The sequence below is a fragment of the Populus alba genome, chromosome 16 (genome assembly GCF_005239225.2).
Source record: "Populus alba chromosome 16, ASM523922v2, whole genome shotgun sequence".
Taxonomy (NCBI): Eukaryota; Viridiplantae; Streptophyta; class Magnoliopsida; order Malpighiales; family Salicaceae; genus Populus; species Populus alba.
This window is the reverse complement of record NC_133299.1, coordinates 8,379,448-8,406,090: the sequence shown is the minus strand read 5'-3', so window position 1 is coordinate 8,406,090 and position 26,643 is coordinate 8,379,448. Positions and strand designations below refer to the sequence as shown.

At 35.0% G+C, this 26,643-nt stretch overlaps 3 protein-coding genes across 3 annotated transcripts; 1 reads left to right on the top strand and 2 right to left on the bottom strand.

The window, feature by feature from the left end:
• Positions 1–7,789: 7,789 nt before the first annotated feature.
• Positions 7,790–11,742, top strand: LOC118045896 (protein IQ-DOMAIN 2). Its single transcript, XM_035054643.2, has 6 exons — positions 7,790–8,156; positions 8,741–8,839; positions 8,938–9,240; positions 9,473–9,694; positions 10,142–10,261; positions 10,751–11,742. Exons 2-6 carry the CDS (start codon positions 8,765–8,767, stop codon positions 11,456–11,458), a joined length of 1,428 nt encoding a protein of 475 aa, XP_034910534.1. The 5' UTR covers positions 7,790–8,156; positions 8,741–8,764; the 3' UTR covers positions 11,459–11,742.
• A 2,491-nt stretch (positions 11,743–14,233) lies between these two features.
• Positions 14,234–18,205, bottom strand: LOC118045895 (uncharacterized). Its single transcript, XM_035054642.2, has 6 exons — positions 17,381–18,205; positions 17,002–17,193; positions 16,667–16,906; positions 15,554–15,771; positions 14,964–15,218; positions 14,234–14,588 (listed from the first exon to the last, which is right to left on the bottom strand). The coding sequence occupies exons 1-6, from the start codon at positions 17,790–17,792 to the stop codon at positions 14,340–14,342; spliced, it is 1,566 nt and encodes a 521-aa protein (XP_034910533.1). The 5' UTR covers positions 17,793–18,205; the 3' UTR covers positions 14,234–14,339.
• Positions 18,206–18,886: 681 nt separating this feature from the next.
• On the bottom strand, positions 18,887–22,773 carry LOC118045893 (putative pentatricopeptide repeat-containing protein At1g26500). Its single transcript, XM_035054640.2, has 3 exons — positions 22,480–22,773; positions 20,726–22,376; positions 18,887–19,364 (listed from the first exon to the last, which is right to left on the bottom strand). The coding sequence occupies exon 2, from the start codon at positions 22,293–22,295 to the stop codon at positions 20,763–20,765; it is 1,533 nt and encodes a 510-aa protein (XP_034910531.1). The 5' UTR covers positions 22,296–22,376; positions 22,480–22,773; the 3' UTR covers positions 18,887–19,364; positions 20,726–20,762.
• Positions 22,774–26,643: the final 3,870 nt, after the last annotated feature.

The following is a 26,643-nucleotide window of genomic DNA, read 5'->3' as shown; positions in this document are numbered from 1 at the left end:
TTTTTGTGTGTTAGATTAAACGAAGGAAATCAAGAAATCTTGAAAAACATTGGCATAACAACAATACATATGCCAACAAATACATCTTTTCTCAGGAAGGAAATTTAATGGAGATGTGATATTTGAATTCATTTGCCAAGTTGTTCGTATTTGAGGGGGAATCCCAAAAAAAGACCGCTATGATCTGATTTCTTTGGGTGTTTATGGGTTTAAGAGGAGGAGATCGATTTATTGCTGGGTGGTTCAAGTTACTGTTGAGAGGGTTATGGCATGAGGAGATCGGGTCGGTGGCTAAGTGGCTGGGTTGGATTTGTGATTGGAACAAAGTGGTTGGGCGATGGTGCTTTAGGGGGCTGCTGGGTCATGCTATGATAGCGATTAGGGATTGTTAGAGTAAGAGCCTATTAAGGGGGACGATGGGTGCTGCGTTGGCGGCAGCGCTAGGCTTGTGGCAGTGGCTAGTGGGTATGAGAGGAAGGAACGACAACTAGTCTTGATAGTTAGAAAAGTGGCCGTCGATGGTGATTGGGAGAAGATGAGGTCGCGATTAGAGTTCTGTGATGGAAGAGGCAATATAGTTATTATGGTTTGGCCAGAATCCGGCGAGAGAAAAGGCGGAGGGAGAGACTGATGGGTTTTTGGCAGCGTGGTTTTTTTATGGTGTTTAAGTCGTGTCTCTTCTGGGGTCCCTTTTGTGAAGAAGGTAGAATTGTTTTTTAAAAAAATTAAAAATTAATATTTTAAACAAATGAATAAACTATTTGATATTTATATCTGTTTGTTTTTGTTTTTATGTTTCAAAAATGATTTAAAAAAATTAAATTTTTATTTATTTTTTTCTTTGTTTTAAATTAATATTTTTTTAATGGTTTTAGATTATTTTGATGCGTTGATGTCAAGAATAATTTTTTAAAAAATAAAAAATTATTTTGATATATTTTCAAATAAAAAACACTTTTAAAAAACAACATTAACCAAACTCTTAAACAGACATACAATAAAATTTCCCCTATAAAACATGTTTCTTATTAAAATTAAAACTAGAACATTTCCAATACTTAAGTCAACAAGGTTTAGAGGAATACAATTATGAAAACAAAATACAAAAAAAAATAAATATAAAGATAAAAGAGTCTATTGCTTAGGCCTAGAATGATGTGACTAATTTAACTAGCTTCAATGAGCTAAAATGACATAATTGATTTTTATAGCACAATATAAATATACATTGTGAGTTTTTAATGATTATGTGGAGCTTCAATCTTTATTTTTACCTTAAGTATATTTACAGAGAAGAATAGTGTATAATTTATGAAAAAACTGATATTTTATTATTGACTAGTCATAATGGTTATTGATTATTGTGTCATGTTATGGTTGTTGAGCCATACATATTATAATAGAAATATTAGTGACGGTCAATGCTATTAATGAAAAAAAAAAAAGTCTTTTTTGCATTGGAAAACTTGTGTATGAGTTGAAAAATTTATGTGCATAAAAAAATTATTTGTGCAATTCCTAAAAATTCAAAAAAAAAAAATACATAGAAGGTTACAAGTTGGACAAACAAGGTCAATATCGAGTGCTGGGCTGAAAACTAAAGCTGTCCAGGCTGGAATTTTGGGCTGGAATTTCAGCCAATCAGGTTGGCATGTACAAGAGGTTGGAAAGTTAATGATTTTTATTTTTCTTTTTTTAAAAAAAAAAAAAAAGAAAAAGAAAAGAAAAACCCTGCACCATCACCAACGAACCGGCCCCGAGTAATTTCAGGAGCAAGCTCCAAGATGGACATGAAAGGTGAGCTGCATTTCCTCCGAATTTTGTTTGTTTTGCACGATTAGATTCTCAATAATTACTAATTATCCTTTTCCGATTCTAATTGTTTCCTTCTCTGTATTTTCTTAATCAGATAACTAGAAATGGATAGATAACCAAACACATTACTTTACTTGGTTTGCATTTCTTATCTCATCACTGTAAAGCCCACTGGAGGACGAACCATAGCTGTTAGGTTGCTGCTAACAGCCATGGCCCCACACCAAGTTAAAATTAGCATCAATAATTGGATGAGTTGTTGAATCAACAAGGCATGAAGGCGACTCATTAGGGTTTGATTCTGCCTTCGAAATTGGTTTATTTGAGTTTTCCCCGGCCCCACCCCACCTTTAGGGTTTTATACGACTCAATCATACAAAACCAGGCCTTCTTTCATAATCAAGCAACCAAAAATGAAGAGAAAAACAGAGGAGAAAAAAACAAAAAACCAGCACAGATTAACGTTGCAGTCACAGGTGGCAACGGCTAGTGAGAGCGCACACAGATTCATGTCATTTTCGGGTGATTGCTGAGAGACATAAAGAACCTCGAGAAAGTTGGAATTTGGATGGAGATACACGGTAGAATCGCGCTTCAGTCGCCGTGCTATTTATTATTCTTCAAAAAAAGCAAAAAAATAAATTAAATTAAATAACGATCCTACGTGTTTGTGTAAATACGTGTTTATTTATTATTGTTCCAAGAAAACATAAATATGGATCCCATATGCATATTATTTATAGATATGTATCTGTATTTATTTACAACAGGAAAAAAAAAAAAAAACGGGAATGTTCTAGTTTAAAATGTAGATAGATTGCTTACAATTCAATTGAATAAAACTTTAATTTTTGTTTGTGAAATAGTCGGAGAATATATTTATTATTAAAAAAAAAGTTTAAGAAAGATACCCAAAATAAAAAAAGGAAAGGAAAAGGACAAGTTTTTTTAGAAATTATTGAAGTTCCATTAATGAAAAATAAAGAAAAAAAATTTGAAGTAGTTTGAAGGAAAATAAAGAGGAAATAATAGACTTTCTTAGAATGACCCATTTAAGTTGTTTTCCCTTGGAAGGAATAAAAAAAAAATGAAATTCAAAGTTCTGAATATCTTGTAATTATTCATAGTCTTTTTATTATGATTGTATATAACAATTTCTAAGAATAAGATTAAGTCTGGTGCAAACTTTAGGAAATTTTAGGTATTTTCATGGCAGGTTAGTGAGCTTGATTGATTAGACTAATAGTAAAACTCTTGTAAAACAAGTTTTTATGTAGTACATGAGATCCTTTATACTTAATGTAGCATAAATATAAAAGAAATATTGCATTAAAAGGTATGTATTATGTTTGTGTATTTATGGCTATTTGCAACAAATAACAAAGAATATGAATGTCAGAATATCAAAATGTTAAGAAAATGTTTTCCTTTTCTCATGGTTCAATTCATGGAAATATATTTATATCCATGAACAATGTCCACTTTCACGGTGATAAGAAAAAGAAAGAGAGGGAAAAGACCATGACCTTTAGAAAAATAGCAGTAATTTGGATTTATAAATCCTAATCGGTGGCAATGCTTTTTTCATGGAAAAAGGAATCTAATTGTGTGGATTGCTAACCAAGTTTAAATGAGTATAAGGTGAGACAACCACCACTTAGTGGATGTAGTTGTAACAGGATGACGTAGATGCGCTAGAGGCAAGTGGTTGTATTTAATGCATGTCCATTTCATCTTCATAGTTGGATTCAAAGATATAAGCTCTATCTGGGAGCGTACATGGCCGGTCCGCTAAGAAGAGGGGCACAAGGTTGGTCCTTTAAAGAGAAGTGATGCATGTCCGATGAAATCCCGTAGAGAGCTAAAGTCAAGCATACATCTTTAGCTTAAGGGAAACATCTCTCATCACCTATTTAGGTCAATATGGTTGACTTGGTTAGAGAAATAGTTTAAAAGTAGTTTATGCATTATTAGCCTAAAAGAACAAATCCATCTTCAGTTGCTTTATTTTTTAAACTAAGGTTCACTTAGTTTGAGATAAAATGGTTTTATTGTACATATGATTTGAGCATAACCTACCTTTTAGATGTGAGTCATAAAGTCCTGACTGATTGGTTATCTTGTTTGATTAGCCAATATGCCTTCTGAAATGGCTAAGGTTTTATTATGTAACCACACATTTATAGAAAATCATTGTCTTTATACTTGGAAAAAATGGGTGCTTGTATACTCGATTAAGGTAGCTCATTAATTGTTTATTTTGCTCGGGATTAGTATAACCTTAGCCTGGATGGAGGTGTATTCTTCACCTTGTTCAGACTAGGTTATGCCTTCATGATTGTTTTGGAGACTATCGTATGTAGATTAGATGTTGCCCTAGCCTAAATAAAGAATGAAGAGCATGTTGTACCCGGGTAGAGGTGCTCTCTCACCATAATTAGAGTCATATGGAGAAAATACTCCTTTATTATTATATTTTATGGAGATCATCCTTGGAAAGTCATATTGAGGTTTTTTAATGAAGATTTCTCATGGAGAATCTCTCACAAAGACTTTCATGGATATATATCATGGAGATCCCTGTGGAGACTTTGGCATGATGATATCCCATGGAGATTTTTTATAGAGATTTTTCATGGAGAATATCATAGATATTAGTCACGGAGAATCAATCTTGTATCTGGGATAAATAAAGTCCTTACACTTGGATAAAGTTGTTCCTTGTATGTAGGAGTTGATAATGCTTTGAGTTTGGACTAGGTCATCTCTATACTTGAATGAAGATACAAATCGAGACATATTATACCTAGGTGCAAAGGAAAAGCTCTCAACCATGGCAGAACATCTTGTGGAGAAAATTTCTTGGTGAATATTTTATAGAGAAAATGTCATGATGATTATTTTATGGAGACTATTGTACAAAGACTATTTTCTAAATATTATACTAGGTGATTCACCATAGAGATCATCATTATATAATGATTATTTCATAGAGACTATACATGGTGATTCATTAGGGGATCTTTGAGGAGATCACTTATGAAAATATGTTTTCATGGAGATATGAAGATTGTAATCTTTTTGCTCATATGGAGAATTTTGAGTACTTGGGCAAGATTATGTCGAGGTAACCCTATGTTTTGCCTGGGGATAAGAAATCGAATGGAGACATGAAAATATTTTTATAAAAACATTTTGACAGAGACATTTCTTATTGAAAGTATTGGAGGCAATCATATGGAGATATATTTTATAAAGACATTATAGAGTTATTCTGCAATAAATACTATAGAAACTGTGGTGCACCCAGAGCACATATGTTCTCTCACCTAGGTTGGAGAGCATCCTGTTCAAATAATTTATAGAGAAGAACATATAAAGATGATATTATGGAGACAATTTTATCATTTCTTCTACCCAAATATGTTTTTTCATGATCTGTTTCAACTTCAAGAGGGTCTTCATGCTAGGGAGAGCAAGCAACTCTCTCTACAAGGTAGGGTCATTTACCCTATTTATCGAGGTTTTAGTGACAACTAGTTATATAAGGCCCTCTAGTCTTAACATCTCTTTATTGAATCTTTTTTAGAATATATCATAATGCTTTCAATATTTTACTGTATGATAGTAATGGGCTTAATTGAGCTCTTTTTAACTTGAATACTCGTGCTAAAATGAGCACTAAGCTTTCCACAAAGATCATGGAAATCAAGTATGAAAGCTGATTATAAGTTGTGATACTATGCTTGAGTAGACTAGATAAACGTGGCGAGCACTAATCTTGCACATGACTTCGCTAGCTTGTATGATTAGCTTTAAGTTATGATGTATATTTTGTATGTGTTCTTTTAGGTTTATAAGCTTATTATGGTTGTCGAAATTCATTTTTGTGATAATGAAGTCCTTAGAGAAATGAGTATCCAACATTAGTTTAGACAATGAAGAACCCATCACCTTGAAGGGGTTATAATATTTTATAAAGGCTCACATGATTGTGACTTTTAACCCTCTTCAGGAATTTTATTTTTATATAAAATTGCCTAAAAAAGACTTTAACGAGGAGTAATGGTGATGTTGACGGCTATAAGTGCTTAATGATTTTTCTTTAGACTTATAGAGATTGTGTTTAGAGTGTTAGATCTTAAATGCTCTTCTTGATGGTGAGAAAGACTTTTAGATGGATTCTAAAAGTGATGACACTCTTGTCTACTTTCTTGCACATTGTTTTAAGCTGTCTTTTCTAGAAAATAAAGATATATACATGTATTCGGTGGTGCCAATGGTGGACCTAAAGGCTATGCTATCTGTTAAAAAGAAGGCAATACCCTAATTTGCTCTTTCATAGCCAAAAGAGCCTTAGTAAGAATTCACACTTGTTGGGTAGGTTGTTATAGATTCAGAGACATTAATCGAATACTTGTAATAAGGAGCTCTTTAACCCTTCTATGTCTTAAAATTCTTGGATTATTTGTAGTGAAAAAAGATAAAGAGCAAGCAAAAAGAAAAGAAAAATGAAACGACCTTTGATTGATGTTCCCATCAACTCTGCCATTAACAAAGTCTATAGAAAACTTTTAAAAATATTGGGCTTGAAGAGTTGTTAATGATGGGTTGGGCTGGTAGTCCATGAATTCCTGCAAAACAAGTCTCTTATGTGGTATGAAGGACCATTTGATACTTAAGTTAACAAAAATCTAGGAAAAGTTTTGTTAAAGGCTACGTAGTGTTTGCGTGTTTATAATTATTTACAGGAAATAATGAAAAAGATGAAGGTCAAAACACTAAAATGAAAAAGAAAAATGCTTTCCTTCCCTTGTGGTTTATGGATGTAAATTTATATCCATGAACCACACCCACTTGCTAGGTGATAAAGGAAAAAAGAAGAAGAAGAAGGAAAATGAACACAACCCCTAGGCGAATAAGAATCATTTGGGTTTATAAATCCTAATGGGTGGAAGTGTTTTATTTGAGAAAAAAAAATCTTGTCACATAGATTACTAATTGAGTTTAAACAAGCTCAACATGATAACCATTATTAAATGGGCACAATTGTGATTGAATGAGGTAGATTTATTAAAGACAAGTGATTATAATATATATTCTTTTTGTACCTAAATTTATAGATATAAATTCTATCTAGGAAAACACATAATTGATCCATAAAAAAGAGGTGAGGTTGATTCAAGTAGATCCCATAAAGAGATGGGATCGTGTATTCTCAGCTCGAGCATCATAAGATCATGAACATATCCCTCATCACTTGTTTAAGTCAACTTGACCAACTGATTTGATGAGAGAAATGTGTTAAGAGTAGTTTCATTTTAATGGTAAAAAATAAATTACTATGAAAGATAAAAAGGTACATATATTCTATGTTTATAAAAAGAAAATTATAATGGGATAAATTTTTTATTGGTTTTAATATTTCAACTTAAAAAATGAAGATAATATCTTTATAATATGAGATAAAAAAATTTTTAAACTTCATTTTATATATATATATATAGTTTATATCCACATACATTGTTCTTAACTTTCACATATTAGATATTAAAACTTAAAATGTTATTTTTTTAATTTTTTTTAAAATGATGCAGGTCAACTCGTGTGATTCAAAACTCAATTCTTTAACCACTTAACCCCACACTGCATTTAATAACTTTGGTTTATCGTTTAAATAGAAGGGATTGGAAGTTTAGTTTTGTAATGGTTAAAGAGCAGATTAGTCATTTAAAAAAAAAAAAATAGTTGTTGTGTTGTGTATTAATAGTGAGAGTAGTGATAGCCTCAAAAAATAAAAAAATAAAAAAGAAAAGAAAAGGAAAAGGATAATACAAGTTGGTTCTGTTGAGTAAGAGGGAGTTGTTTATTCAAGACTTGGTAATGCTTACACATGTTGGGTTAGATCTCAAGTGTTAGTTACTACTGTACTTTTGTGTTTACAGACAGTAGAATTTTGTTCCCTGAAAAACTGGAAAGCTTTCAAGGATGAAAGAAATGTATCAAAATTACCATCTGTTGCACCGAAAGAAACGGAGCGATACATCAATGAAAGTGGGTCCCATTTTACCAATTCAGAGATGAGAGTAGTGGGGCCACACTTAGCTGCTGCTGTACCATTCCCAGCTGTGTCTTCTTCACTTCCTATTTCCTCTCCTTTACACTCTTTCTTGATTCTTCATCATTGAATCAAACCAAAGAAAGAAAAGATCTTTCCTGTAAAATAAAGCTTTTCATTTTCTTCTCCTTAATAATCCCTTTTGTTTTCTACTCTGAAGAAGAAGAAGAAAAAAAGAAGATAGAGACCCATCTGTGATTTCAACAAAGAAATCTGCCCACTGGTACTTTGCTTGAAACTGAGTTTTTGTAGATGGGCTTAAAATTTTTGGATCTATTTCTTGTTTGGTCTCGGAGAAATTGTTGAAAAAGCAGACAAGATTTCTGATTTGGATGTTTGTCGGTGGTCTTAAAAATATATTTTTTCTTAAATTTATTTCTCTCTTTTGTTGATGAGAAAATGTGGGAAAAACAGCAAAATCTAAGTTCTTTTTCTTCTTGCTATCTATTTTGGTTTCGATACTTGGTAATAGTAAAATAGTTGCTTAATTGTGCTAGTTTCTTGGCTGACTTGACAAATATTGTGGGACAGAGAGAAACTGGATTAAGTCAACAATCCGGAAAATTTCTTTTGTCATGAAAAAGTAAAGTTGTATGCATTGTATACATGATATTCTTAAATTTCTTCCTTTTTTGCCATCATTAGTCTTGCCAACGTAGTTTTTCATCTCTGCTTATGGCAAAGGTTTTTGCTATTACTCACACTTGTAACTTTACTTTTCTCCGTTTAAAACATGTGTGATCTGGTAATGCATAAGATGCACAATTTATGTTTCCAACTTGATCTTTTGATTTGATTCTGAAAAAGGTTGTTTTGGGGAATGATCAAAGGATGGGGAGGAAAGGAAAATGGTTTTCTAGTGTAAAGAAAGCTCTTAGCCCTGATCCCAAGGAGAAGACAGACCAGGTATTTAGATGGATATGGTTTTTGATTTTGAATCGTCGGTGGTTTTAGAAAATCTCCAGTGGTTCTTTCTCTAATACTTTTGGTTCTATTGTTTTTAGAAATCAAAGAAGAAATGGTTTGGAAAGCAACAACTGGATTCGGATTCTACTTCTGTAGAAAATGTTACAATGCTGTCTCCTCCTCCTCAACCAGAAGAAGTGAAATTAATTGAGACAACAAATGAAGTGAACCAGCATACTTTCCCTGTTCCAGTTGCCACTGCTGCGGTACCTGAGCCTGCTCCGACTACTGTCCAAACCAATATTGAGGCTGTTCAACTAACCAAGGTAAACAAATATGCTGGCAAATCAAAGGAAGAAGAGGCAGCAATTATGATTCAAACAACATTCAGAGGATACATGGTATGTGTTTTGCTGCATTGCCTTTGTTATTGATGTTGGAGCAAAAGGATAATTAACAATTCATATAAACTAGGTATTCAAATGTTTTCTTGTAATTAGAGAAGAATATTTTTTGCGTTTTGCACCTTTTTTTTTTTTCTCGTGGGGGAGGGGGGTTGGAAGTTCAAACTTCAGTGGTCTTGTCAATTTCAAGTGATAAGCTATATTTTCATTTCTTCTGATTTTATTTTAGGCCAGAAGAGCATTGCGGGCTCTGAGAGGGTTGGTGAGGCTCAAATCACTGATGGAAGGGCCTAGAATAAAAAGGCAAGCAACACACACCCTCCGCTGCATGCAGACTCTAGCTCGGGTGCAGTCACAGATTCACACAAGGAGGATCAGAATGTCAGAAGAGAACCAGGCCCTACAGAGACAACTCCTACAGAAGCATGCCAAAGAGCTTGAAAACTTCCGGGTCTGTTCTATGTGTTTATTCGTAATGTTAGCTGTTCAAATTTCCCCACTCAATTCCTGACTTATTTTTTGGTTTAGTCATCATGGATTTGCTTGGCTATGTTACCATGGATAAGAAACTCGTAGAGGTTGTTTGGGAATTTGTAAGCCTTGTTGAATACAGACTGATATTCATAAAGTGCTGTGAACAGAACTAGTGGTACTGGATAGAAATTTTTTTCTTTAAATGGTAGACGAACGCCAAATTGTTGGAACCCTATGCATTCTAAATTTTAGATTTCCAAATGACTACATATCTGGACATTTAGCAGGGCATGCAATGTTTTCATGTAAGTGCCTGATTTAGGATCCCTGCCACATATTTCTTATCCGATGAACTAACATAGAAGCTCTGGTGCTTCAGTCCCTGTCCCTTGTGCTGAGAATGAGTGTACTGATGTTGTAACAGATTGGAGAGGAATGGGATGACAGTCTACAGTCGAAGGAACAGATTGAAGCTAGCCTGCTAAACAAGTTTGAGGCAGCTACGAGAAGGGAAAGAGCACTGGCTTATGCTTTCTCTCATCAGGTGATCAATTTCTCTAATTCTTTTACTTTGCTGGAAGGTGTGCAGGCTCACATAGATGAATAATGAAGTATGAAAGGACAGCTGACCTGGCTACCTCAACATCTGAAAAGTTAAAATTTTATGTAAAATATTTTTTTAAATAGCTTGGTAGAGCTCATATAGATAAATAACGAAGTATGCAATGACAGCTGACCTAGTTTTCTTGAAAGTTAGAATACATTGAACAGGTCTGTTAAATAACTTGGTTATTCGTGCATGAATTTAATCATTTGCTTGGTCAAGCTAACAAAGTTAAGTAGAAAGTAGTTTGCAAAATGGTGTGGTGTAGTTTTCATGATAGGAACACGATGATGCACAACTATATATGCCATGACTTAACAGATGATCTATGCCACGACTGAAAGATGTTCAGCCTTTAGTTAATTTCATAAAACTTCAATGACCATGTGTTTCAAGAACCAAGTCTAACTCCCATGGAATCCTTTACAGCAAACTTTGAAGAATTCTTCACGATCTGCAAACCCCATGTTCTTGAATGGAAATCCTTCCTGGGGTTGGAGCTGGTTGGAACGATGGATGGCAGCCCATCCATGGGAGAGCCGGAGCTTGATGGAGAAAGAACACAATAACGACCACTCATCTGTAAAGAGTGCCAGCCGCAGCATTACTGGAGGAGAAATAAGCAAATCTTATGCTCGCTACCAGCTCAATTCTGATAAATTAACTCCAAGAGAAAGTGAAAGGCCAACCAAAACCACGAACCTACAGTCCCCATCAACTCCTAACAAGCCAGCTGCTTCTACAGTTGCTAGAAAATTGAAGTCAGCAAGCCCAAGGAGTAACATTGGGGGCATCGAAGATGACTCTAGAAGCATGGTCAGTGTTCAGTCAGATCGTAGCAGAAGGCATAGCATTGCAGGTTCATTTGTGCGAGATGATGAGAGCCTCGGAAGCTCTCCAGCACTTCCAAGTTACATGGTACCTACACAATCTGCAAGAGCAAAGTCCAGAATACATAGCCTATTGGGAGCAGAGAAGGACGGGACACCGGAAAAGGAAAAGGGTTCCTCGGGGCATACAAAGAAACGGCTTTCATACCCTCCATCACCAGCCAAAGGAAGGAGGTATTCTGGTCCACCAAAGTTGGAAAGCAGCTTAAATGCAAGAAATAGCGTGGCTGCTGGCGAGGGAATTTAATTTGAGTGTTGATGAAGTTGGGAGGAGCAATTGTCTGTTCTAAGAAGTGGAGAAAAGGAGAGGACGTAAGGATCATTTGATTCCTGAATCATCTGCTTCTACTTCTTCTGTTAACTATTTATTCATTGGTCAGAGAAAGATCTGCAGTCTTATTATTCGTTCTTTTCTATTTGTTTATATTTTACTCTTATTTCCATTGTTTGAGCCTTTGAGGTCTTTATATTTGTACTGAAAAATAATGTTCAATATTGACTTTGAGACAATTATTTTCTCTCTTTTAAGAATGATCTTTCAATCTTCATGATTTTAAAGTGTGATTTGGAGTCAGATAATAATTATTTTTTTAAAATGATTTTTGCTTGGAAATTTAATAAAATAATATATATTTTTATTTTTAAAAAAAGTTATTTTGATATAGTATATCCAAATAATTTAAAAATATATATAAAAAATATTTAGAACATAATTATAATTATATGTTTAATTTTTTAGAAATACAATTTAAAACGCAATTACAAATGTATGTTCACTTGCAATTCCAAATGTCTCTTCACTTTATTTTGGGTGCTTTTGTTTTGCACATGCTTGCAGTGAAAAAAATGTAGGAAGGTGTTTGATATGTTAGAAATTGTGTCTTATATTGTGACATCCATTAAAAAATTAAGTTTAAAATATAATTTTTATGAAGTAGTTTTTACATATTTTTTTAATTAAGTTTCATAAAATACTATTTGTTTTAGCATTTCAAAAAAGCTTTTGAAAAAATTTGATTATTTTTTTTTATTTTTTTTAAATCATTTTGATGCGTTGATATCAAACATAATTTTTTTAAAATAAAAATATATTATTTTAATATATTTCTAAGTAAAAAGCACTTTGAAAAACAAACGCAACCACACAACTACTAAATATTTTATACATATTTTTTGTTGTACATAAAACCTTAAATATAATTTTTATTTAACACGTATATAAATCCAACTAACCATACTTTTTTAAACTTTTTTTTTTTTAAATCACAACTACAAAAACTATCTCAAAAACAAATACACTTAAATCATTGATCATTCTTGTAATAATAGATATATGTGCTTTTGGTCATTCTTGAACTGATACGTTGATAAATGGCAATCTGGATCGCATTGAGTTAGCTCACATTTCTTGGTGCTATGAGATTATTAATTTGTGAGCGTTAATGGTTTTTATAATTATTGTAGCATGTGAACACGTGGTGTTGGGGTTAAAAAATTTATCACCTAGTTATTTGATATAGGATCACTAAAAAACTCACGTACACTAGATTTATTAGAGATTCTAATAATAAAATATCTGTTATGATTAGGAAATATATTAGTATCTCTAGCACATCCTACCTGAGATAAGCTACATTATGTAATCTAAATATAGTTTAAATGTTTTGATGAGTCCTTAATAGGTGGCTTGTATGTCTTGGGGAGAAGATTTATTTGTGTGAATAAATCTAGCTTTTTAAATCTATTATGAGCTCGTATGCACAAATGAATTCTTATGCAAAGGATCCATGTGAATACCCTTGGAGAATTCACTTCTCTTGGAAGGTGGAAAGGTTTTTCACAACTTGTGTGTTGTGGTAAAAAATACTTTCAATTAAAATTGGTGAATATTCAGAATAATTCTGAGAATTTTATAATTAACTTTTGATATTTAAGTATCAGTTTACTTATTGGTCCACCATTTATACTAAAATATGAACCAATAACTCATGAATTAAAATTTTATAAGTTATTGAAATATTGACTAAATTTTTATGGATTCAATAAACTTAAATTGTTATTAAATTTAAAATACATTTTAAAAAATAAAATATACAATGTATTTTATTTTTTTAGATGAGATGTAATTTTTTTGTATGTTTTTAGACACTTGATCATATGTAATTAAATTTTTTTATCTTTTCATCTTTTCTATCACAAAATGAAAATAAGTAATAAAAAAGAAATGCAACACGCACACATGATCTTTTGACTACAAAAATATGTCAGAAAGCAAAAGGTGAAACTTTTGGCAATTAAGTTGAAGAAGCATTTCTCCATTTGGTGGGATAATTTGAAGAAACATAAAGAGTGTGAAGGGAAGAAGAAATGAATTGTTACATAGAAAAAAATAAATGAGCTGACAAAGAAATTTTTGCCAGAGGCTTATAGAATAAAATGCTTTCCATAAATTTCATAATTTCAGACAAGAAGGGAAGCTCGAGCATTTGATGTTATGGTGTGATATCATTGAACAAGTGGAACAAACCATAGCTTGCTATTTTGGAGGGATTCCTGTAGAAATTTCTAATATTTTCCAATTATAGCCATATTAGATCTTCAATGATGTCTTTAAACTAGGATCCAAGGTATAAAAGCAGGAGAAGAGAGAGTAATTGCATATTTATAAGCAAAGAAAATTCTTCAAAAGGGAGTACCATCACTAAAACTATACCAGCCCCAAAGATGTCTCCTTCTAAAGTAGCTCTCAGATATGATGGCATTTCTCAATATAACCATCTTGTTAGTACAATTGTAAATTCAAAATAATATTTGAAGTGTTGTGGATATGATCACCATGCATCAAAATCAATTATAAGAAGGTTTTTGATCCTTAGTGCTCGCTACCCCCTCCTATATAAAATCCAAGTGTTCCTTAATTTCTTTCTTTATTGAAAGAGGTTGTTTGCTTCGTCCGTCGATGTTTCTCATGCTGTCTTGCACGCGTCTATCATAAAATTGCAGGTGCTAGGAAGAAACAAAATTGACAACTGGAAACAAATCTATTTATATCATTAGAGCCTCTCCACTGACCTGGGGTATTTACATTGATTTCCTTCATGCTAAAAGTGTATAACTGTACTGATGAATCATTTCCTGGCAATGGATGATGCTTCTTCCGCCACCGCTTCAAATGAAGTCTCATCGATTTCCGCCGTCTTGTTGAGAGGACCCAGGGCATCTCCAAAAAGAGTAGAGAATATCTGCCTATGACATTCTTCACAGAAAAAGTAGTAGGAGAAATGGCCTTCATTTGGGAGTTTATGCAAGATGGCCCGAGGTAGAACCCGAGTTATGTAATCAGTCATTGATGACGGCACTGCTTGATCATCCATCCCCTGTTCAGCATCAATCAACACATAAAATGAAAACAACCTAGGTTGCACTCTGCAATGGAGTATTGTGTGCTTTAATGCTTGAAAATTCAAGAAGTTTGACTACGCTACCACTAAGGTGTATTCCATTACCAAAAAAGAGATGGTGATCTCAGAAAAAAACTCAGGCATGGCACCTTTTGGTAAGAAAAGGGGCAGGAATTTTTCAAATTATAAAACAGTATGCTAATGCTGGCTTTACTAAAACAACAGAGTCTAACTTAACTTCAAAACAAAAAAAAAAAGTATGCTATTCACTTGGAAATCTTATACTGTGAGCTATGAATCAGGATGGTGAAGCAGCCACTATCATGAAAGAAGATTTCACATTTCACAAACCTGCCATATGTGTATTGGACCAAGGAATCCTGCCCATTCACATTCTTCCTGACTGTACATGGACCTGAGCCACAGAAGAATGCCATTCCTCAGGCACTTTCTCTGCACGTTAAGATCTGCTAGGCTGAAACCCCAGTTTGACACCTGCAGCACAGCTTCCTCAGTGAATGGTTTTGCAATCCCCAGGCGTACCGACTCCTCCACGTCCCTATGCCAAAACTCCTCAAACATTGGCCCCTCGATCAGAATTTCATCCTGGACGTGTCATGCATATGTTACCCAAATAATTAACAAAATAACATCCATCACAACTAGTTCTAATTTATGAAGGCTATCCAGACAAGTAAATTGTCAAATGCATCTGAATCAGAAACTGCTATTTATTTCAAGTACAAAATAATACAAGAAGGAAGTCATATGTTTCCACTCATAATAGTGGTTGTCGAGGGCTAGATGAAATCCTCATAGGGGAACCCATCTTGTAGTAACAGCAGAAAGAGGTTGAAGATGACAAACAGGTGATGCACCTGGAGAAGTCTGGCAAGGCTTTATATACTCTGAGGAAGTAACTCAAGCTAATAAAAACTAACCTTCTTTCCAAGTGATTGAGACATCCACTTATCAATTCGACCATGATTTCCAGACAGGAAGCTTCGGTGATAAAAATAAGGGAGGAACTTCGGGAATTTCCGAGCCAAGAAGTACAATAGCTTCCTTCTTGATGACCACTGATCCCATGTTCTTCTCATCTCTTCCTTGGTCATGCTTGGCTCATATGGATTAATCATTGGAGCAAACATGGCAGCACCTGCAAATTCAGTAAACAAGATCACGATAAGTTACATCATATATGTGACATTTATCCCATGAAATACTGACTCCTGGTTGAAATACTAAGAAGTACCGATTATGAAAGATATGTTTTATCAAATTTTTATATTTATCAATATAGTCGTGATCTGAGAACATGAAACTTCTGCTCATGAGGCAGGTGGGGGTGGGGAGATGAGATGAGGGGTACAGAAATGCTATGCTCGCAGTAGCCAGAGTGTCCACGAAGTTCAAAGCTTCCTTCATTATAAATTCAAATTATCGCATATTGCACAACAATAGTACCATCCCCTATCCAGGGAACTGCCTAGTGCACATGCATGGTACTGTTGCTGCTGATCCCAGACCAAAATCATTACATTGATCCTGGTTTTTTATTTTTCTAATGTAAAATTAGTCAATGTGATGAACTAGTCTAGTGAATGGCATTTTCTTAAGCTCCGAATTCATCTAACTATAGCTAGCCATGTACGAAACATTCAGCTATATACGATGTTGCTGCAAGGCTTCAGTCGCTGCTAGGCAGATTTCCATTCTCATTCTCAAAACTCAACGTTATCCTTGCATATGCTGCCAAATCCAAACCACTTCCTTTGTTGACATTGCCAACTAACTATAACTCAATTGAAAATATACTTACCTTTGGTAATCCATTGCCAACTAACTATAACTCAATTGAAAATATACTTACCTCTTTCCTTCACTTTTCTCAATTTGGTAATCCATTGCCAACTAACTATAACTCAATTGAAAATATACTTACCTTTGTTGACATTATCAGGCCAGAAAACAACAGAATAGCATAAGATTCTTATGAAAATAGAGGCCAAGTACCTAATCATACATTTATAAAAGTAAAAGAGTTGGCGTACCAGCAATTCTGTCAGGAATGTATCTAAGTGCAGCCCAAGAATGCATGCTCCCACTGGAGTAACCCAGGACCCAAAACTTTCCAAGAATACCGATAGAATCAGCTAGGTGGAGCATATCCATTGCCGATGAGTTTAGATTTCTTCTGGTATGAGGATCACTCTCTCCAAAACCAGGAAGGTCATATGAGACCAAGCGCACACCAAACTCTTCAAGCAGTGATGTTTTAACTCCAGGTATACCTTCAAAGCACAAGGCATTAAAGACGTCAAATTAATAAGCCAGCTGGTAGGTAGAGTCTAGTGATTCCCAGTTCCTCATCCATAGCATACCATACCTGCAAGTCGAGAGGAAAGAAAAGAATGGGGAGCAATCACGGAAAACCTTGCCCTGTCAGCTGGAACGCCTTGCTCCAGATAAGCCATGTGTCGACCATCAGGGAGCAGTATGCGAGTAGCACTAGGTGGATGTACACGCATTTTCTTTACAGATGAAACCAAGCTATTGTTTGTGCTATTTCCACTTATGGCTGCACATTGTTTGCAAACAACACAACAAATTTTGTATGTATGGTCAGTCCAATCACAAAGCATATTAAATGAATGAATAAATAAAATAGCAAAGAATTCGTTCAAATTCTCAGCACATACGCAGATCCAAGTAAAAATAACAAGCTGCATAAGAAGATGGAGAAATATACATATGTTGACGATTACCTGCAAGAGCAAGGAGAAGGACGAAGAGAATAACAGGCCAAGCAATTGCAGGGTCACGATCCTCGGGCAAAAACTCATTCAAATACTTTAATCTACCCGACGCTTTAGCCATTGGCTTTCCTAATTTTTGCACAATGAACGAATCTTCGCTCACCAAATTACTCTGCGTCACTATATCTTTACATCCCTTCCCTAAATCCACCAACATCTCTCCCCACGACTTCAGAAACCCCGTCACTTGCTCCTTCAAACTCTCCGTTTCCGTCTCCGACTCCATCATTCTTGTTGAAGCGAGTATCGGCGGTGGAGCCGCCATTATACTGATAGGTTCTCCAGTGTATTGGAATCCACTGTTCTCCGCTAAACTCGCTAGCTCGTCTTGCCACGTGTTCACTCCTCTCATATCCACCATTTCCACTGAAACAAAGGAACAGCACTAGTACCGCTCTCTCAGTCTCTCTCACACACACATTAATATAAAACGACAGAGAGTTCGCTTTACTAGCGTGAATTTCAAGCCTTCATCGAAACCAGCTAACCGACCATTATTAAAGAGGAAAAAAAAAAGAATCAAATCTTCTTCTATGAATAGAAAAGAAGAAAGGCAAAGAAATATAAGGGGAAAAAAGAAGAAGAGTCAGTCAGTCGACTGTCTCTCTCTGGTGTTGCTGCTCTCCTCTTACTTTTGACACATTCTCCCTCTCTCTTCCTTTATTTAATAGTAATTATCAACTTTTTTGCAACTTTTTTTTTTAATGGATTGACCAATCCTCTCGCTCTCCCTCGCTTATCAGTTATCACTCCTCTTTTCTCCCTGCTTGTAATTGTGTTGAACCTCTTGTATTTGGAGAGAGACGTGATGGTATGTTTGGACTGTTGGATGCCATGGAAGGCGGCGCTTTTGCCACGTAACTCACTGCCAATACTCGCACGCCGTGCGGTTAAGGCCTTCGTAAAACCGGCAGTGCCGGTGCGTGTCTGGCGGCTCGGGGCGTTAGTTAGTGTGGGGACGAGATGACATATTTCACTGGTGGTAGTTGCGTACGGCGCTGATGTGTCAGTGAGAAATATGCGGTGGATGCATGTGCACGGGAATGTTTTTACAATTTTTTTTTTTAAAGGAGTTTTGATGCCGTCATGCTCGTGAGTCCGTCTTCCTTAAATTTTAAGCCCATTAGCGGTTGCATTGCGTTTGCTTGTTTTTCAAAGAAATATTAAATTAATATTAAAAAAAATATATTTTGTTATAACTTTAAAATGTTTACGTAAAAATTAAAAAAAAGAATTATTTTAATAAATTTTAAATTAAAAAATACTTTTAAAAAAATCATCCACCGTATTATCAAATATACAGTAACCACCACGACGCCGTATATGACACCCCATGTGCTGCTCAGGCAATGGGATATGAGCTGCTCTCTTCCATTATTGGAATGAAGGGAGCATCTTGTATAAGAGGTACCAAACTCAATTATTGAAGACTGATTGAGAGAGCCAGCTATCAAATTAACGAAAGAAAATAGACAGTCCCCTTTCTGGTGGATGATGATTTCTTTGTTAATAATCATAATTAAATCAAGAGATGTACAGATTAGTGCATGAACATTTCATATCCTCCCATGATTAGTTAATGGTGGGATGAAATCTTTTCAAGTCATTTCCACCTGTACATCATGAACAGTCAGTCTCCCCTGCCTGCCTGCCAGCCAGCCAGCGAGCTCCATGCCTTCAAAAAATGCCATGGCATGTGCTGCTTTTCCACTGCTGACAGTACAGCTACATCACCCGAAACTTTTAGGTGCTTGCTACAAAAGGCCACAATTTCATGTCAAGAATGAATCCCTAATCCACCCCTGCTGGTACTCTTCTTCCAAGATTGCCACAAAATCGCGTTTCAATTTGATTCTCCACCGAGCCTGTCGTCCTTGATCCCTGGTGGCGACACTCCCCCGCGGGCGTCAATCTCAGAACCGAACAACTTGACCTGCATAACACAAGACAATTCAGCGTCTTTGCTGGTGGAAGTATTTCAGCCATTGCAAAACAAACACAAGCCAAGACCAAGTGAAACAAAGTATCATCATAGATTAAACAAGTGATATTTAAATAACAGTATATAATTCAATATAATGAAATATAATATGACCGAGACGTGATATGATCACTATCCCAGAGCCAAAGTTCCGTCCACTTGGTGCAAAAAGTAGAGAATTGAAGCCTCCTATTACACTTTTCTAACCTCCCACTTGTACTTGCGAAGCAAGTATCTTGTATAGCCATGCAACTTATTACCATTTGTGAGTCATAAAGTGATACAATGCCTCCTCATTACCATTTGACAAAGATGATCTTACAGTGATATTAAAGAGTATTCAAGTTAAAGAAATACAAAATAATGAAGATAGAAAATCATTCTTCTTTTATCAGTAATAGCAGATGATTAAAAAGAAATTCTTGGGACAGAAAAGCAATTCAAGTATTTCAATTCAATCAACTACTGAATTAAAATCCCACAGTTGCTACACAATTATCTTAGTATCATACAAACTTCCAAGTTAAGAATGAAAGAAATTTTCAACCAGATACTCTAAAATCGACGCCTGGTACTTCATCCATAATATGTTTCTATTTCTCACAAACTCGGTATAGTAAAATACGTTCTCGTGGCTTTGAGCAGTAGAATAGGAGTGGAATGATGATACATATAATCAATAGCACTACTTTGAGTTGCTCTCTACAATTGCAGAGCTAAGCAAATGGAAAATGTGATATCAAGAGATTAAGCAATTGATCTAATACATCTTCAACCAATTGATGATAAGTCTGAACAGCAGTAATGGAATGGTAATTACAAACAAAATAATGCAACAACCAAGAAAATAACTTTGATCCATATAATCATGTGATGGAGAAGCAAAAGTCATGAATGATGTGTAGTACTCTACAATTTCAAGTGGCAGTGATCAAGTGATGGAAAATAACATTTTACTATAACAGGCATGAAATTAACGTGGATATGCAAATATAACGATGTTGAAAGGGAGTATAGAACTTTAATTTGGCAAGCGACACTTTCATATTTCTAAATTTCTTCTCACTCAATCCTTTCACCAGCTTTAAAGTATATCATATTTTGGCAAAAGGGGATTAGGGGGTCAACGACAGAGCATCCCTTTTATCAGGAAGAACAAACCAGTTAAGATTAGTGTTTCTACCAGAGCATTCCATGAGCTAAAAAGGTCGAAAGGCCCAGCAAGCAGTGGATGAAACACACTTAAAAATTAACATAAGAAAATAGCAAAACAGTCAAAAGAATCTATTAAAAGCATTGCCAAAGTACTTTACCTGCACATTTGAAAATGTAGCCAATGCAATTCACAGCTTATTCGGAGCCATTAACTAACTCAGAATGTCTTCTCCTCCTCTCTCTAGTAGCCATCTTCTCCCCATACCTCTGCAGTATATCCGCCAAATCAACAAACCCTGCCTCCCTCAATTTCTTCCCCACCTCCTTAAACATAACCACACCTTCCTCACTTGAATAATAATGCAAAAACTTATTGTAATCAAACCTAGGCACCTCAAGTGATCCTTTCATTGTCCTCTCTACGTATTTGGTGGCTTCTAATGACTTCCCAGCCTTAATCAAACCTCCAACAAAAATAGACTCAAAATTCACAAGTGGGTCTGGCCCCTTCCTCCCTCTCTTCCCTAAATGTCCTTGCAATAACATAATATATGTGTGCATTGTAGGCTCACAGCCTCTATTAATCATCTCTCTGAACACCTGTGTTGCTTCACTCGCCCTCCTTGACCTTACGAGCCCCTTAATCAGTCCATGATACACGCTAATGTCTGGTTTTTCAATCCTTTCGACAACTTTATGAGCCTCTGCATGCCGGCCTCTTGTTAAAAGCCCATAAACTAGGGACCCCAATGTTGAATTATCTGCTTGAATTCCTCTCTGGCGCATTTCATCAAACACCATCTGCGCTTGTACAACTTTACCTTTTCTACACATCCATTCAATCACAAGCTTGTATGTGGAGAGCGCTAAATCATCCATTCTATTCACCCTCATCGTCTGAAACACCTTCAAAGCCTCATCATACTCATTCCTCTTGAAAAGTGTCTCCATCATTTTCTCAAACACCTCGATCTCCGGCTCAATGCTCTCGTCCACCATCAAATTCCAGATCTTTGAAGCCTCGATCAACTCACCAACATCACAGAACCCCTTAACCAACCACCCATAGGTAACCCCGTCGGGCCTAATCCAATCCTTCAACTTCAAAACCACAAACTTTGCCTCCTCAACAAGCTTACCCTTGCACAAATTCTCCACCACCTTGTTTAACCTCTCAACTCTATACTCGCATCCATGCTCATTCATAAAGTGAAAGAACTCAGCACATTTTTTCAACTCCCTTGCTGAAGCTAGTGCTTTCAAAACAATTATAAAAGTCTTATCATTAACCAAACCACTTTTTGCCATTTCCTGGACAGCACCCCACAAGAGATCAATGTTTCTTGATCTTCCAAAGATGTCAAGCATCTTGTTGAAAGACACGGAAGTATGAGTGAAACGTGAACAAGGCATCTGTTGTGTGTATTGAAAGAAGCGATGCACGGGGCGCCAAGAGGCTGGGAATTTGTTGCAAACTTGGAGGAAGAACTCATGGGTAAGGTTGAAATCAATGGAGGAAAGTTTGTTACGGAGTTTGAAGTCTGAAGAGTCTTGTTGTTGGAAGAGGACGGTGCAAACCCGGAGAAGGTGATCTTCATTGACTGGGGATGGTGAAGATGGGTACGTTTGGCTTGATTCAGTAGTTAAGAGGCAAAGACAACGGTGGTGCTGGCGGTGAGAGAAGGAGTTAAGATGGGGTTTCATGAACAAAAAACGCATCGTGATCATTTCAATTTTTGAATGAGAGAGTGCTGTAACTCAGTTCAAAGTACAGCTACTTCTGCAGTGGCTTTCAACACCTGACGCCAACTTATATACAAAAAAAAAAAAAATTCAAGTCAATGATAGCAAGTGTTGATTCGGATAATAACTATATGTGAAGAACAAAACGGACTTTAAGTGCCATAGATACCTTCATAGAAATGATTCATTCATCAATAAAAGTCTCCTCAACGGCAGGCAATTCATCAAACACCTTAGATTCTGTTTGAAAACCCATAACGGAACTCATACAAAAGAAAGCGAGCATCTTTTAAAAAGTAATTAAGAATAGCACTATGAATATCTCTACAGAAATTGCAATAGTATTCGGGTTCTCTTATCTCTACAGAAATTGCAATAGTATTCGGGTTCTCTTCCTGCCTGGTATCTCTCTTTTTTTTTTGTTCAGACACGGTGCTCTGTTTTGTTCACTCTGTTCTCCCTCCCTCCCTCTCCCATCCGTCCATCTTTTGCGCTTTCTATTTATGGATACAGTTCATTTTACCACATTGTCCTTACTTCAGTTTCGAGTGCTGGTTTAAATATTGGATAATTTGGTATTTACACTTAAAAGAGACTGAAAAACCGTTGCCTATTTGCTTTCAAGTTCATAGAAATTAACAAAAACTTTTAAAAAAAATCAAAAATTCAACACCGAAACGGTGTGTTGTGGATTCAAATAATAAAAAGGGGTAATATAGCCATTTTACAAGATTCATCGGTCAAATGATCGACTACAAAACGATTTTTAAATATTTTTTCTCATACAATGCAATAACTAAATTATTTTTAAAAACAAAAAACTTTAAACCAATATCTAGGAATTGTTTTTTTAAAACATAATAAAATGAATAAATTTTATTTAAAAGCAAAATTTCTTAAATTTACATCAAAAGATTTTATTTTTATTTTCATTTTAATGTTTTAGTTATAATCAAGTTGCCTAATAGATAACTAAATATTTTTATTAATATAAAATATTATTTCAAAAAATAATAGTTAACACATATAATACACACGTCAAACAAGTGGAATATACCTGTGACCTTCAAGCGGTGCATGCAATGTTGTCTTGTAGCCAAATAATGTCTTTCATGGTGGTGTTGAGAGCAGAACATTGAGCTCTTTCAAGTGCTGGGGTGCTCTAGCTAATTCTTTTTATTCTTCTTTATATTTTTGTCTCATCACCTCGAGTTTCGTGTCTATCCTATTAAAAATAAAAAATATCATGCTAGTTTGTATTTGTATTAATATAAATTCTCATTCTTTGAATTATTAGTTATTTTACTTTTAATATTTTTCTAAGCTCATTTTGTTTTTTAATTTTATTCCTGAATTTTAATTTCATTTAATCTTTTTATCCAACAAGCACAACTTTTATAAAAAAAAAATCAAAAATAAAAATTAGAAGAACAATTAAATATTAAAAATAAAAAAGGACAAATATTTATTTTTTTGGATAGAAAAGAGAAAAGAATGATAATAAAAATAAAATAAAAAAGAATCATTACCAAAAAAACCATCCATCAACTTTCGTCATGTGTTACACGAGAAAAAAGAAAATGCAATAGAACTTCGAACAACACGATGAGAGATGAGAGGATAGGTTTAACTACCGAGAAACGTTAAATAAGCTATCTAAAAAGCACGAATGCTTTCCACGCACCGACGCATTTTAAGCAACAAATTAAGGCTACTTGTATAGCAAGCACCGCGTTGTTTCCCGTCTACACAAGCCCACTTCTTGCAAGCATTTTCCAGCAAAACCTTCACACAGTGAGCAGCTTGTTGTGAAGATCAAAATAGAACGAAAGGTACACTGAAAAAAGAAATTGGTCCGTAAATAACCCCTTCAATAGATAATGATTCTCCATCATAGAAGGATTGTAATTACCAGTTGCGACATTCATAAGTTTCTGCAGAATATGAGGCAGCAGTACGTGTCAGAATGAGCAACATAATCAGAACGGTCGTCTACATGTCCAGGAAACTATTGATTTTAATCTATGATCACTTCGAGTCTCCCCTTCTTTACACGAACATGCTGGGCTTTGAATCGGCTAAATGGCTTTGGACGAGAAAGCTACAATCTTGATGGAATATTGAGGAGCATCCTGTTTCCAGGTCTTGGGATCAGCTAGCCTACTGCTAGCATGTGCTACGACATTACTAATTTCCCTTTTAACATGTGAAAAGGAGAGAGAGAAGCAAAGTTATGGGACACCATCTCAAGGCTGGGCAGGCTCATAAATCCCTGAACCAACGATGAGCAGTTGGTCTCTACCGTGAGCCATCTGCTGGTGGAATCCATGGTCCTGTAATACTTGTCCTGCGAATCTGCGTTGGAATGGAACTCTCTTTTTGCGTAACCAGAGATGAGAGAAATTTCCATGGTCTTGATATCATCACTATATATCCAGCTCCTTCAGTGCTTGGAAAACAGCAAGTTCCTTGATTTCCATAATACCGGCCATAAAAACCCAGGAAAATGCATATTTCACCGACAATTAGGTGACTCTTCACCGCTGTAAACCAGCCCAAAAACCAGTGTATTAATGTACACTAGTGGGATTTGCAACGGAACTAGAGGACCAGATCACCGCCTTGGCAACAGGGCATTTAATAAACACACGACTAGTGTCTTCATGAGAAGCTCCACATCTAGAACTGGGAGTTCCAGCTCAGCTAGCCAATGCTCAGTCCTCTAGTAGAAAGGTTCGGTCGGATGGGTAAGAGCTTAATGCAAGAGACGGCATGCATGCATGATGTTTTACTTTAGGTGGAGGAAGGAGAGTCGTCCACAGTTCAGACCACCAGCCAGTCAAATCAGAAACATGATTTGACGACTGAGATCCGCCTGTCCTTCCAAACCCTAACCACCACAGAGTTGTTCCTAGGAGACCATCTCAGGCCCGAATCAACGGCCTACTTTGCCCATGTATAGCTTGGCCGAGAACCATTTTTTGCAAATAACAGGGTGGTTCTCGGAAAACATCGAGAACTCAGCACGGAATCTGGTGAAAAGATCACCCGCCAAACTTGAATCGCTAGAACTGCTAATTTTGAATTTCTCGGTATCCTAGAAACCAAGTCCACCTTTCTTTTTGCTCCAGCATACTTGTCTCAGGTGATCCAAGGCATGCCTCTGTTTTCCGATGAATTACGACACCTAAATCTTCGTGTTAAAGAATTTCTATCATCACACAGAGCAAAGGGGAGCTTAATATAAATTTGTGTCTGTTTGTTTGTTCAAATGTGAATTACATATATATAAAAGTTAACTATGTTTGAATCTATCATGAGACATGAATTGAACCATTTTCATGTATATCTATATAATGTAAAATAAGCTAGAAAATAATATTTTTAAGTTATTAAAGTCTTTAAAATAATATAATTTTTGAGCTATCAACTTTCCAATATGGCTCTTTATTCATTGAAAAATGAATTTAAAAAAAAATTATTTTATTATGTTTGGTTATACATAAGATATAAATTAGAAAATTATACACACACACATGGTACATAAGACATAAATTAGAAAATTATACACACACACACACATGGTGTACACTGAAAAAAGAAATCAATAACCAAAGTTACTATATAACATTTAAAAAGGAAAATGTTTTTCATAATTTAAATGAAATATTTGAGTATAAATAAATCCATAACTTGTATGAAATATGATTTAATTTGTCAAACCTGAAGCCAAAAATCTTGAAAATACTCCATTTGCATGATAAATCCACATGTTTTATAAGCATGCAAGGCATTTTAACTTTAATTAAATAAATTATAATTAAAATAATACCTTGTTAAAAGAAAAAAAAATACATTGAATCATAAATTAATTAAACTCAATATAAATAATCTAACTTCAAAAATAAACAAAATTAAATGTACTACAAGGCGAATATCATAAATTTATCAAATTATTGAAATATTAAAATTTAAAATCAACTAGCTTCCAAATAAAGTAACCACTTGACATTCTAAACTCTTCCAAATCATCTAAAAATAAATAAATAGAGAAAGATTGTCACATGCTAAATAAATAACAATTCATCTCTTTAACTAAATCAAGCATATCAAAACTTACTTATACATATAAGTTACAATTAATTCATTTACTATACCAAAATTTCAGTACTTTCAAAAATTTAAAAAACCAAAAGTATATTTATAAATCATACACAAAAAACTCATTGCATATTATAACAAGGTGTCGTTCTCATCATAAAACTATTAGAAAACCAAATTGCAGTGAACTAAAGTTACCACTTCATAATCTTTTCTTGATTCTTTAATTTCA